General features: G+C 41.3%; 1 protein-coding gene and 1 long non-coding RNA gene across 9 annotated transcripts in view; both read left to right on the forward strand.

The window, feature by feature from the left end:
- The window catches only part of STARD13 (StAR related lipid transfer domain containing 13), a 286809-nt gene that overhangs the window by 134060 nt on the left and 138296 nt on the right, over window positions 1–14453 (forward strand). The window contains exon 1 of one of the 8 annotated variants that reach the window (XM_030274289.4): window positions 10162–11031. The exons of the other annotated variants lie outside the window; for them this stretch is intronic. Within the exon in view, the coding sequence (XP_030130149.3) occupies window positions 10908–11031 (124 nt within the window). The 5' untranslated portion in view covers window positions 10162–10907. Of the gene's footprint in view, window positions 1–10161; window positions 11032–14453 lie in introns of those variants that run through there. 8 annotated transcript variants of the gene reach the window in all.
- Window positions 1221–9580, forward strand: LOC140684290 (uncharacterized). The gene is made up of 2 exons (XR_012056352.1): window positions 1221–2900; window positions 9313–9580. It is a non-coding gene; the product is annotated as an uncharacterized lncRNA (long non-coding RNA).

Here is a 14453-nt window from a genome sequence, read left to right on the forward strand (position 1 = left end):
TAAAAACTGAGAACCGAAAGCTGAAATTCCAGATTCCTGTTTATATTCCCAGATGATGACTTGTATCCACTTCTGAGAATTGGAAAGGAACTTACACTTTAAGACTTAGGAGCACAGTTTATAAAACCATGAAATTTTTGTGCCTGGACAGAGTATTTCCTTAATGCCTTTTCCTTAACAGACTTAATGCTTGGATGTGAGTACATTCTGGAGTCTTTTTTGCAAATAAGATACAAAGAAATTTCCACTGTCAGAAATGGAGCTAAATGTGGAAGTGCTGGAACACGTTCATCAGGTTCAGCTGTCCAAAGGAGAGAAAATGATACCCATTTTTAAAGTTGAAAAGAAGTTATTGTGGGCAACAAAAATAATTACTGCTTACTGCTTCCCACATTAATTATCATATGTTTCTGAAAACAACAATGCAATATATAACATTCCCAAATGAGAATACAGATGTAGGATCCAGTATGGGTTTGTAAAAAGAAAAAAGAAGCTGCTTTTGCACAGAAAAACAGGAAGAGCTAAAACTTATCTTGGCCTTCCAAACTAATAGTCCATAGATATTCAAAACAGAGATGAAAAAATGTGAGAAATCAGTGTGGGAAGGAAATTTTGGTCATAGAACATAAACTTCATAAAAGATCCAAAGACACATAAATTGAACTTGTCAGTTTTAAGAATAAAGAGAGGCTAATAATAGGTTGCCCAAAGAATTTTACTAGGGCAAGTATCATTTAAAGCTTCATTATCTTGACAAGTGAGTGAACAGATGGCAAAATCTGTAGCAATTTCAAGATTTCCTAGGGTCCTGAGGATTAGGAAGATTTCTGAAAACCAAATTCAAATCACCAAAACAAGGTGGTTTGACAAACTCAGTGAAGATGGGATTTCAATTTATTGAAGTGTGAGGTAATGTTCAGGAATGATTTGAAGTGTTCACTGATACAGCATGCTTAACAAAGTGTTACTAGCTCAGAAAAATATCTCGGCAGCATTATTGACAGCTTAATTAAAACTGCTCAGTGAAAACAGCTGTTCAATTTGCAGCACTAGTTTTGTGAGCAAATAAAACATTGATTTATATGGACTATAAAAACCAGCATTGATATTATTATAATGTAATCATGTAAATTCAGGGAACTACATTACAGTGATGCCCAGCATCATCAACATTACAAAACTGTCTACAAAAAGAAACATTCAGAGTAGTCAGTGAAGGATGGTAAGCAGGGAAGATACAATCATTTTACTTGCCCCATGAAGAAATGTGGCACTAAATTCCTATTCACCTTTAAGTCATAGGGATATCCAAAGTATGCAAGATACAGAAGCAGCAGCACACTCTCTGTGCTGGAACCTTTTTTCCCAATTAATGAGGATCATCAAATCAGCAAGAAGTGAGGGCTTAATGTTCATGTATTCTTAAGAAACATGGTGAGAGTACCCCTACTAGATGAAATTTTTCAGTGAAGGATATGGCAATTTTTGCAATTACTTCATCAAATTAATAACTTCACCATTAATGTGAGATCATCACTAGTGTTTGGGCTAAATTGTGGTGTTGGTTTGTTGGGTTTTTTTAAGAATGATTAGAGTACTTCTTTTAGGAATGGAGGTTGTCCCTGGTGATTATCGAAAAGACCCTAAGTTTCAGGATTCTGCATTAAAAGGGTAATTTATATTTGTGCAAAGCAAAGTAAGGGTCTATTGCTACTTTCTAGTAGTACATACACCCTATTTTGCTATTATCTTGCCCAGCTATAAAAAATAAGCTATAGGACAGGAAAGAGGTGGATAAACACAAATCTACTTAAAACCTAAAGAAGGATAATGTTTCCCAGATGAAACAGTTTTCTTTATGATTTGACTGGCAGCAGTGAAGTACTTTAAATCATTTCAAAACCATTTAGCAATATTTCAAAGTAGAAATAGGGAATAACCTCATACTGGACTCATACTCCAGTATGAGTCAGAGGTAGACTAATTTTTGGTTTTCATATTTACTTCTGATACTTTTTTTTTTTCCCTTTAGCATTGACAGTCACATATTTTTAAGGCCTGAACTCTCAAAGTGTGTATCTGATAACTTTGATCAAACCAAGGATTATTTAATGTAAATGTTCTCTGTCAGGTAAATTAACTGATCTTCTGTCTCAAAAGCTACCACTTTGGCAAGATCCTGCTGAGTTATAATCCCTTTAGCACCTATTCTCCAAGCAATTTGCATGGGTTTTTGTAATGTAAATGAGTCAAAAATATTTCCTGAAATGTAGAACAATCTCAGGTAATTACTGCTGAACAGATTTGTGTCAGCCCAAAATGACAAAAAGGTGTTGAAATGAATCTGCCTGACAGTAGTGTAAGTAAACAAGATGAGCACCAGCTGTACCCAGAGCACTGTAAAGGTGTTCCAACATCATCTGTAGGAGCTGATTTCACTAGAAGCCATGGCAATACTGAAAAAATGAATTTTGGAACCAGCAATAATACAAGCAAAGTAACAACCTTTTCTTGCCTCTTGGAACAGTCCTGAATGTATACCTCCTTCCTTTGCATGGCACGTAAATTAAGCCAAGGAGAAATGTCTTGGTGTAATCTCAAAAATTGCCTGTTAATAAGGGGATCTGGTCAGCTGAATACACTGTTTCAGAGGGAGCTGAAGCCTGCTCTGTTTTTTCTAGAATCAACTTTTCAAGTAATTATAAATAAAAAAGATGGTGCTTTCTGGCAGGTAACTGGTGGCACACTCAGTAGAGAGCTGTGGCTGTGATCCCTGTCATCAAACTGGTCACATCAGTCTACACAGTAGCAGTTGATTCAGAAACACCTCCTCAAGCTCTCTCAACTTTTGGTATGCTTGGCCAGCTACAGAGCAGTCCCTGCTACTGCCTTTCTTGGTAAATAAGTTGCTTTACAATGTACTGTTTTCAATCCAAAAGAGAAAAGAAAAATATATTTTCTAACTTTCCCCATGGTCTTTGATATTACTATTTATATAATAGTAATTTAATGTCACTATTAAAATTCAGTTATGTGAAAAGCACATGAGTGCATAACTTAGATTTTTTGCTTCTTGCATGCAGAAATTGGATCCTATTTGGAAGAGAACAAAAAGTTGTGCTTTAATTTCTCACAGGTGATTTGTTTTACATAGACTGTAATTCTTCAGCACCACATCACTGCTCCTATAAAGTCTGCTGCCTACTATGCAGTGACACCTTATGGCTTACCTCTCTGAGTATATGTAGTATATTCTGCATAAAAATATAACACAGTTTTGTTTCCAACATAATGAATCTTGAATGAAATTATGCCATTATGCAAACCCCCTTATATGCAGTAGGCAGGAAGTGTACAAGCAAACAAAACTAAGGTGAAGTAGCTACAAATTTGTTGTCACAAGTATTTTTTAGACTTGCAATTCATGCTATGCTTCTGTCTATCTGATTATATGAAGCCATTACTGAAACACCATTGGACATAATTTGGTAACTTTTTTCCCCAAAGCTTTCTGTAGTGGTTTCAAGGGCAGTACTACAAGCCTCTTTGTGTTTCACCCAAAAACAGTAAAACCCTCAGCAACTTAAAGTAAACCCTTCTCTGCATAACTCTCAAAACTGAAACTGAAGTTGTTACTGCTGACTTGTTAATATAACACAGACATGGACATTTCCTGGTTACTGTAAACACTGAAATGCTTTTGGAGTTAATGGAATACAGGTGCTGCTTGACACTACCAAAACGTTCTCACAGAAACAGGGACACTTTCGGACAGAAAGAGCTGCAGATCCACCTAGTCCAGCCCCTTCTTCACAGCATGAATATCCTGCTTCTCAGTGGGAATACCCATATATGTTAAATGTCATGAAACAGGCATTCTTCCTAAGCTTAAGCTCCTTTATACTCCCAGGAATGGCCGTACCACTCAGCCTGCTGGAACAGAGAGTTCTGTAATGCCAGAGCTGGGTGATGGAGTGGGCTTAGGCAGGCTCTGAGCCGGCTGGGAAACCTTCCCAATGGAGCTGTGGGAAATGATGCTTACAATCAAATTGTCACCAGCCTTCACTTCAAATGAGATTCAGACAATACTGTGGATAGACAATTAGCCCTTCTTTATTGAGGAATCAAGAAGAAATTTAAAATCAGCTTTAGTGATTCAAGATCCTGTAGAACGGTTTAGGTTAATAGGGATTGGCTTGGGCCCCAGCCAAATTTTGATTCTGGTCTTTATAATCTTCCTACCTGCAATTCTATCCCCTATTGCAACTGGCCACAACACTCTTTATTTACTGGCCAAAAACATGAGTGCCATGTAAATATATACATTCTATCAAATGTATATATTTAAAATCTGTTAAATAAGTTAAAATAGTAGCTGTGTGGCCAGTGATGAAGGTTGCAATATATGGATACTTGGCAATATGCTGCCATCAGTCAGTAGTCTGATTACTCAAAAGGTGTGTGTGCAGAAAAGTATTTGCATATCTGAAAAAATGTTCCTACTCTTATAAGTAAATTCGTCTGGGGAACAATTTGCTTGCATTGTTGTTAGAACCTGCTGTCAAGATTGATCATGTTTTCCTGTGCAATCCAGGAGAGTTATAAAAAAAAAAAAGAGAAAAATCTCCCAGGTCTCTGAACCAATATCCTGCTATGGCGTGTGCTAAATTGCCATTGACTGCTGCAAGGCAAGGCTTTTTTACAAAAATGTTCCAATTATTTCTACTGTGATGGTAATAACAGTTGGAAGTTTAGGGAAAAAAAAAAAAAAGTAAAAATCGTGGTTTAGACAAGGTCTCAATACAATGTTACGGAAATGAACAGTTTGAGAGTGAAGAAAGATGTAGTTTAAAACGATATATTTTTGTGACTGAAGAGGAGGGGGAAAATCAGACACCAGAAGCTGAAATGAGAAGAACAGGGGCAATATTCTGTGCTGAGACATTTTGTGTTTCAACATAGCTGCTCACTTATTCAAGAGCATTAATCACTACAAAATTTCAAGCTCAGCTCCAGTAAAAAACCAACATATAAAATGTAGCCCACTTTCCCAGTTGCTTAATCATTGAAGCATTGTCTATTTCTATAGAGACTGGCTTTGCTCAGCACAAGACTTCATATTTTCAGTGTAATATATTTTAAAGATGTCCACAGAGCATTTTACAAAAGGAAGTGAAAGTTTATTGGCACTTGGTTTGTTTTGTCCGCTCTTCTCATCTGTTATGTTAGAAATGTGCAAGGGCTCTTGTGACTGCAATTCTTCAGAATTTCAGCGGAAGCATCAGCTTTGTTGTCTACTGTTCCAAAGAAGTGCCCTGTTTACTCAGAGGGCAATCCATCCAATCATCATTTGTACCACAGCTGCCTTCCTCTTCCCTTCTTCACCATTCTCATATAACAGAGCAACTTCCTGCCTGTCACACAGGACCTTCACCTGGAGTTTATAGTGTCCTGTGACAATTTAGGCTGTGTTAGTATAAGAGACTGGAGAGGTAGAGAGGTTATTAAAAAATAACCTGCAAGAGCTAGCTATAAGCAGAATGCAAGATAGAGAGAAAAGTGCACATTAAAGCTGGCCAGAATGTGAAAATCCTGCCATGTTAAACCCAAGAAAATAACGGCTATTTTCCAGAAAAATGTATGATTTCTCTAATTTTTATTCTTTAAGAAACAATGGGTTTTGTCAGAAGAAGGTTTCCAGGTGAAAATTTTTGATTGCTGTAAAAAAAAATTTCATCCCATGTTTACCATTTCACTTTTGTTCCCATTTACTCTGCCTTGATAGACACAATCTGATTTACTGAATTGCATCCCAAATGCAAACACCCTGGCAGTTCTCTGCTGTAACTGCTTATTGCAGCTCATCCTGCCTTTATGGTGCATCAAGTATAGGCTGCTTGACTGAAGTCTAAAGGCCCTTCCCTTGCCTTATCTATCTATTCAATATTAAAAGCTTTCTTCCCACAGCCTGATTGTGTACAGGATCCCAGCTTTTGCTGTCTACTCATTATGTTTTCAAATACACATTTGCATGCTTTTGTTAAAAATGCCCCTTGTTCTTGAAAGTTGGTCCTCTGAATATATAAAGATACCATATTAACCTCTAAGAGACTCTTGCTGACTCACTTTGCATCAGTGCTTTCAGACACTAATTCTGGTGTGCCAGAAGTACACCAGCAGTTACTACTCTGGCCAGTACTGATCTATTGCTCCCTCATACTCCACCCTTCCTACCCCAATCAGGACTTCTGTCCATCAGTGTCCTGTTTTATATTTTGTTTGTAATCTCCTGAGCGCAAAGATTGTACTTCAGCTCCATCCAGTTTTTGATTCCAAGCACTTTGAAAACAGTTTGTTATTAATAATAACAACAATAAAGTACCAACCATTGTATGAATAGAATTAAATTAATTTAATTAATTTCCCTCCATGCCCTCCATGTCTGTTCTAGCAAGGAAGAGAGAGCACAGTCAAACAGCAGACACTTTGTTACTGTAGTCTGTATCTGAGCATACTTAAAGTCTTTTCACAGTGAATACTGCAAGAAGTTCCATTTATTTCAGCATTAATCACTGTGAACAAAAGTGAAGGAATTTGGCCCCTACTAATGAAAGCCAGCAGTGCTCTGCTGTTGGCAAAGTGCAGAGCAATCCTTTCCCAGAGATTCAGAAAGCTAAAATGAAGGATGAACATATATGTACCAATCTCTTGATGAACCAGAAAGCAGGGAAACTAATTTATAATTTATTCTTGCTAAAGCCACCTTAAAATTATGATAATTTGTATATGTAAATAAAAAACAAGGAGAGAGTGCCAGGGCACAAGCTAGAACATTTTGTCCTCATTCAGTGATTCTTATTTTTCTCTATCCAAAATATTTGTTTGTTTACTTAGATGTCAAAGAGGGCACCTACTCATATGCCCTTGGTGCTTTTCACATAACTTCAACCACAGAATTAGTATGAAATTCACTGGAGTCTGCTTTTAGGAAAACAAGCAATGGAAAACCTCAAATCTTTTTTTCCCTTCCAGTGGTAAGTCAGACTTACAACATCCCAACATCCCAACTCAGACCATTTAAGCTGTGATAGAAAACAAATTCCAGAGCTCTAGGACTCCCAAAGAGATAAAGAGCACTGTCAAAGTTATAAATATTACTTGATGTGTTTATATCTAGGCTGTCTGAGATACTATTTGAAACTACAAAAGCACAGCAACACCATTTTGAGTATAGTAAATTTCAAGAAGCTTCATTACAGTCAGTTCCTGAAGAATGAGATAAATTACAAAATTTGGCATTGCACTGATTAGCATCCAACTGCATCATTGATCTTGTAAATCCTGTTATTTCCTCTTTTGCTTTATTATTACTTTCTAAGGGATACTAGGATAAGGAGCCTGTGTCCTCTAAACAGCACATAGTAGCCAAGGCTGCACTCTTCCCACATTTTCCTCCACAAGACATATCCTGTTTTGTTCTTCTACAAGTAGGCAAATATTATGAGATTAGATTAAACTGACAAAAAATCCTGACTCATGATAATTAAAGACAAGAGGATGGAAAGAAATTTTACTTTTATCATAGTCTTTCAGTACTTTACAAATGGCAAACCAATGTGTAGTCATGTTTGTCTTTCTTTGGTCAGATTCTCTTCTTACCAGTGCACTGGAGTTTGTGCAGTTACTTTACTAGGACCACATCAGGTTTCATAATGGAATCTGTAACAAATTAAAGGCACACTGCTAATTAGAGGCCAGAATACTATGCAGTGTAAATTAACTTGGTGTTTAATTTCCATGGTGATTGGAAGGAACTATAAATTGCTAAATATATAATTAGTGTATCAGATTTCTGTGCCACAATGGCACCAGAGCACAGGTATAATTAGTTTAGACCTTCCCCACCATTTTGCATGCCTGCAAGATTTAAAGAGAGCACTTTTATTTCTGCCAATATTCTGTTATCAATGAGCAAAGACAAATATAATAGTTCTGCTTCTTTTAAGGCAGCTGGGAACCTCCTCCTTTCTCTTCATCATATACAGTGGTTTCATTGCAATTACTCTGAAAAAACCATTTTGGTAAGACTAGTATCAAGCAGGAAAACTGCATATTCTGTGGAAAATGTGCTTTCCTTTTCAAGCAGGAAACATGAGTACTGATCAGCTTAACCAACATATGCAAAATGTGTGAGACCAGAGTTTTACCGTCTTGTCAGGTTTTCTAACATTCTAAAAGGAAATGAAGCATGTTTGACCTATGAATGATTCCTAACACGTACCCTCCTTCAAGCAAATTCTGCAGAATAGCTCTTATTGTAACTGTGACTATGAGGTGTAATACATCAAAAATACTCGTGATGGTAATTAGACTTCTGAACAGCTGACTATGATTAAAAGCATAAAATAGGAATAGGCCAGTTGCTGCATGAGATGTGTTCTCATTACTCAATAGCACTGTTTTGTTTGGGGAGAAAACTACAATATCTGATCTTGCCTCTGGATTTAGTTTTCCATAATAAAGTACCTGAAATCAGTGAGATTTTTGTCAGTGCCTGCCATAGAGTTTGGTCTAGGCTTGCCAGTTCAGTTCTGTTGCTAATTATGAAATACAGCCATATCACTGTCGTTTATCTTAGTAACTTGTGGTGAGATAACATGGGATTAGCAGTTGCTACTATCTAGTCACTAATTAGCTGCTTTCAGTAAACCTGGAAGTCTAGGGATATTTTTGATAGAGCAAGATCTTCAAAAATGCTACAGAAGGGAAGATAATATCTTTTGTTCTATTGCTACATTCTGGCCATTGCAGACAGCAGCCACAGAAAGGGATATCTATCTTCTAGACAGTCAGGGCACGTTAAGTTGGTGCATCCAAATGTGGCAGCCAGAAGAGTGCTACTGAAGGTTGCAGTACTGGCTGATATGGGCTGGTGTTTTTGGGTGGTGACACAGCAGTCTGACACAAAACCTTCAAAACTGAGTTTATTATTTCACCTTTAGACTGTGTGTCACGGCTCATCTTTATAGGGCAGCTGAGTACAGTATCAGGAATTAATTTCTCATCTGCCTAGTTCATAACAGATAAAAGCCTGTGGCAGTAAACAGGCATAATAGGTCTTATGTAGCAGTAATGGCTGTGTTGGTGAGAGATTAAATAAAGAGAGGCATAGGTCAGAGGCAGATTTACTGGGCAGAGGAGCTGATTGTAGGAGCCATAATCCTCTCTTCTCCCATTAACATCAGCAGGTGTTTGCTCTGGGTCATGGGATGTGGGGGTATTTACATAATTATGCTGTCTCCCTTCCAGATCTTGAATGCATCCATCCCTGGAAGGCATCCCTTTTCTCAAAAGTGTTTGTCCAGTCATTTGGAGGACACTGGAATTGCAGGCAGAGGAGTGACATACAACATCTGCACAAGTTCTGGACAAGCACATCATCTCCACTATATCAGCTAAAGTAGAGTAGTTTAAGATGAACCTTTTTAGATGAACCTTTCAAGAGCAGGGACAAAGAAAAACAAATTCACACCTCAAAGCTAGAAGAAGACATTATTAAAACAGTGGTAAAATTGAATACATCTGTCTGTTTGCTTCTAGCTTCTGACATTGCAGTTACGGTTTAAATCTAAACAAGACGGAGATATCGATAATCTTTAACATGGGTGGCCATGCAGCTCTTTCATTGTAGGGCACTCACTTGCAGGAACATCAGCCTCTGCTTTGCATCACATCATCACAAATACTCTGCCAAGAGAGCAAGCAGTAAGTGATTGTGACTAAATGAAATGAAGCCACTGTTGTCCTTCTCAGCTGTCAGGCTCTCTGCTGGAGGAACATCCAGGAAAGGGAAGGGAAGGGGACACTGTTAAAAAAGTATTTCCCAGAGAACAGAAGAGGCAGAGAACAAAATGGTTTTCCTAAATGGGAAAACGGCCCTGCTATTACTTTCTGGCTACCCTACAGATGAATAAATCAGGGTTCATTTAGTCTGTAAAGTGTGCAAAAAAGTGTCTGCCAGGGTTTAATTTTGAAACCTTTTCAAAAGCTCAAGAGCTTGTAAGAGAATAAGTCATGCAGGGGGAAGGAGGTGGGGAGTAAGTGGGTGGAATGCAGAGAAAGTGGGAAAGAAACGGGAGAGGTTGTGTTGCAAGGACTATGGCTTGATCTTGGGTGGAGAGTTGATAAACCTAGGCCTCTGGGAAAAAAACCCCGAATCTTCTTTCTGCAAAAGTTGAAGCATGGGCGAAGCACCTACTACAGCCTCTCGGGAAAAAGGCAGCCCTTTGCCAGCCAGGTTTTCTGTCACCTCGTGGCGGGTGACCTCTCCCCGGCGCAGCGGACGCCGGCCGTTCGCAGCGCTGGGGCGGCAAGGCTGGGGCGGCGGCGGGCAGCTCCCGGTCGCTGTCCAGGGAGCGCGGAGGCGGCAGCGGGAGCTGACAGCCGGGCAGCCGCGGGGGCTTGGCCGGACAGTTCCCAAATAAGGGCCACGGGCACAAGCGGGCTCACGGAATTTGGGCGCGGGGTCCCGGGCCGTCGGTGGTGCCTGAGCCCGAGGGGCGCAGGGTGCCGGTCAGGGCAGGAGCCGGGCCGGAGCCCGGAGCACCTTCCCCGCCCCGCGGGGGCCGCGGCGCGGGGGAGGGAAGGAGGGCGGAGAGCGGCGGGCGCGGGACGGGTGCTGAGGAAGGGAGGGAGTGAGGCTGGCGGCGGGAGCTGTGCCCGGGGCCGGGGCGGGCGGCGCTCAGGTGAAGGAAGGGCCGCTCGCCCGGGGCGGCGGTGACGCGGCTGCGGCGCGGCGGGGCTGCCCCGCGGCCCCATGTGGCCGCCGCCGCCCGTCCCCGGCGAGGAGAGCGGCCGCGGGCGCTGAGCGGGGCTGCCCGGGGCGGCATGCGGAGCCGCCGAGGATGAGCAGCCAGCGCCGCCCGGCCAAGGCGCAGCTCCGGAGGTCGCTGAGCGAGCAGCTGCGGGACTCCACCGCCAAAGCCTGGGACTTGCTGTGGAGGAATGTCCGGGAGCGGCGGCTCGCAGGTCAGTCCCCGCCGCGCCGCGGCCGCCGCTACCTGCCCGCGGCCGCCCGAGGAGACGCCCCGGGGGACGTCCCGGCCGCAGCGGCGCGGAGGGGTCCCGCTGCAGCGGCACGTCCGGGGGGCACCATCTCCGCTGCCGGAGCGGGGAGAACCCGCGGCTTCGGCCCGGCGGGACGGGGAGCTCCCGGCAGCGTCCGGGCGGGTCGGGCTGCGGGCAGCAGCCGGGCAGGCGGGTCGCAGCCCCAGCCCCTGCAAGCAGCACCTGCCGGGTGCTCACACCGCAGTCGGGCTCGGGGCGTCAGAGGCACCTTCTGAGCGTCTCCGAAATGAAGAGGGTTGGCTTTGCCTCCGAGAAGCAGGCTCGCTTGCTTCTCTGATCAGTTTTCTAAGTCTAACCAACCAGGTTGGTTCCTCATAGGCTTTGCATGTGAGAAGTACCACAAGTCCCAAAGAAAAATGTCTGTTTCATTTAAGGTGCTTCAGATCACCTACCTGCTCTGGAAAACTAGCCTCCTGCAGCTTTTCCATCCCCAGGTGGGGACCAGAAGGGCACAGAGCAGGGCAGGTGCTCCAGGAGGTCGGGTCTCATTTAGAGCACTGCTATTGCAGCAGCACAGTCACTTTATGTACATAAGCATACGTCCACTGTGTATTTGTAAAATACTCTGTGAATTAGAAGATCTAGAGGGTACATGCAAGTGCAAGTTAGAGTTATTATACTAGAAAACAATACATCAAGATTTATGAGCAGGATCATGTATAATGAAGTCTAATTTATAAAGATGGATTCCTCTGTCACATCCTACAGTATTGTTAGGAGTTTGGTGACCTTGCCTAGGGCACTGTGACATGCTGGTATTGTATAATACAGAGGTAAATGATGCAGGCTTTCAGACTGTGTCTACAGCACATTAGTTCTTATGTACATACAATTAAAGTAATAGATAAAAATTGCATGGTAGTTTTGGTTTTTTTTTTTTTTTTAATTAATCTAAACTGGGTAGCCCCAGTAATGGATTACTAAAACTAGTAATTTTGTAATATTATGGTTAACCAAAATACTAAACTTTTAATGTTTTCATTTACTTTTAATTCCCTTGTTCCTATATTGCTAGCAGATGCCAGCAGACATTCAGCAAGGATACTGTTGGCTTTTTTTTTTTTTTTCTTTTTTGGTCAAAGACAACTATTGCTTGATTGAGCAAAGAACCTGGGCAGGTTGCCATGATACTGTAGCCAACTTCTTAAAGCAACTGGGTATTAAAATTGACGGAGTCAAAACTTTTTATTTAAGGTGGATAGAATACTAATGTCCTGGGTTTATGCATTGCCACAATTTAAGTCTATGCCACTATTCATAATACTCTGGTGAGATGCTGTTGCACTTGTCCTTTAATTAAATTACTTATCTGATGACATAATTAAATGTGTACAAATATCTGTTGATGCCAGATATGTTCTCTTGTTCTGATGCTTTTCTCTCTCTGGCATTTTTGTCCTTGTTTTTATATTTGTTTGTTGTGCTGACTTGCATAGCTGCAGTGAATATTCCTTGGCCTCTTCTTCCAGCTTTTGTTAATGAGAAGGCGGGAAATTTAAGCTGATCTAAATGTATCAGCTATTTGCTGGTTAACAAATAGTTGTCAAAAAAAAGTTGTCAAAAGCGACAGCTTCTTCTCCATATCAATAGATCTGATCCCAACCAGGTAGATAATTGTACAAGTTCCTTCTTTTTCCTCAAAGTTGGCATTGTAGTTCAGCTCTGATTGGCAGTCAAAGCAACAGTGTAGCTGGTAACTAATGTTCAAGAGCAATGCTTAAAATGATATGCAGTTTTAATCATTAGTGTGCTGTCATATTCCAACTATCAAGCCAAATAAAAATTTGTGATTAAATCCTCATCACGATGACAGCTTTGCAGGTACTTACTTAGGTACTGTTTTGGTTTGCTTTAGTCTTTTATCTTTTTGTTAAGGATCAGGACACCAGTTGCCCAAGAGAGACCTATAAAGAAAGCAAGCACATTTTTGTAATTCATAAAAATGATATAATTGTTAGGGTTGGATGAGGTGTTGGGAACTCTCTGGTATAGTCTCCAGCTCACAGCAGGATCAGTGCTGGGAGCAGAGCAGGTTACTCAGGGCTTTCCCCAGTGCTCCTTGGGAAGAGTTTCTGCCCTGACGTCCAGGCTGGAGCAGAGGGCAGCAGGGCACTGTTGGGCAGCAGGGATGTGAGTTGGAGAAAGAAGCCGAATCCTGGCTAGAGCAAGGAGAGAGCTGAACTTTGACCCAGCTGCTCCCAAAGAGGCAGAGAGCATGACTGGGTTGCTGTGGAAAGTAGGTTGTGCATAAAAAGACTGCTGTAGAGTGCTCCTTCCTTCCCTCCCTCACCCTTTACAGCAGAGGTGATGAGCAGCAGCCTGGCTTCTGGCATGCTCTGGACAGGGCTGCTCCATACTGTGTCTTATTCAGGACAGATCCATGGTACCCAGCAGCTCTTAGTCACTTTTTCTGATTCACTGACTGGGATTTGTTTTTCAAACAATGGGTGTACCCTCTACAGTGCCAAAAATTGCACCCTTAGGGGTTTTTTGTGCTTTTTGTAATTTTTGCCAAGGTATTTTACACTGTTTCCACTATGCTTATGGTTTAATTTGGAATTCACAAACTGAATGGGAACAGTACCAGAATTTTAACTTCCTGTGGGGACCTATTCGTCTGAAAAGTTACATAAAATACTTTGGGTTTAATGTAATCCTGAACTGCTTTGCCATTACTGAAAACCATTGTTTAAGGAATTTGACTTAGGTGTTTAACAGATCCTCCAATAGTGATCACCTAAGGTAATTCTAAGATCCCTGCTCAAATAATGATCAGCTCTTACAGTAAAACACAAGAAGTTGCAGTTCTTACAGTCCTTGTATGTAAGGGGAAAGTGCCACCTTCTATCTGTCATTCTTTCAGTTACTATACACTAAAATTAAATAAAATTAAAATTTAGTGTTCAAATTCAGTACTGTTAAGTCAGAAAACACCAGAGGTAAGGACCCCAGTTACTGTATTGCACAGCCCTCCTCATAGGGTAGGATTGTCACGACTGAGATGATCACCTCACCCTTTTTGTTGCTCAGAATTTTTCAGCCACATTTACTGCACAAAGTGATGATCCCCATTGCTGAATCTCTTAACTTAGAGCCTTCTGTACTGCAGCTTTCTGAAATACTGGACTGAGCACAGAATTACAAATTCCCTCAGGTCTTCGTGAGCCTGGTGCTTGCTTATGTCATACCATTAATGTTTCAGTTGTTCCTAGAAGCTGCAAGGTTACATTGGTCCCATTTTACAGATAGAAGCAAGAGGCAAAGTGAGGCTGAACCCCAGGAATATCAACTCCTGAGAGTTAGAACTTGAATTATCTACTTTA

This window comes from Taeniopygia guttata, chromosome 1 (genome assembly GCF_048771995.1).
Source record: "Taeniopygia guttata chromosome 1, bTaeGut7.mat, whole genome shotgun sequence".
In the NCBI taxonomy this organism is placed as follows: domain Eukaryota; kingdom Metazoa; phylum Chordata; class Aves; order Passeriformes; family Estrildidae; genus Taeniopygia; species Taeniopygia guttata.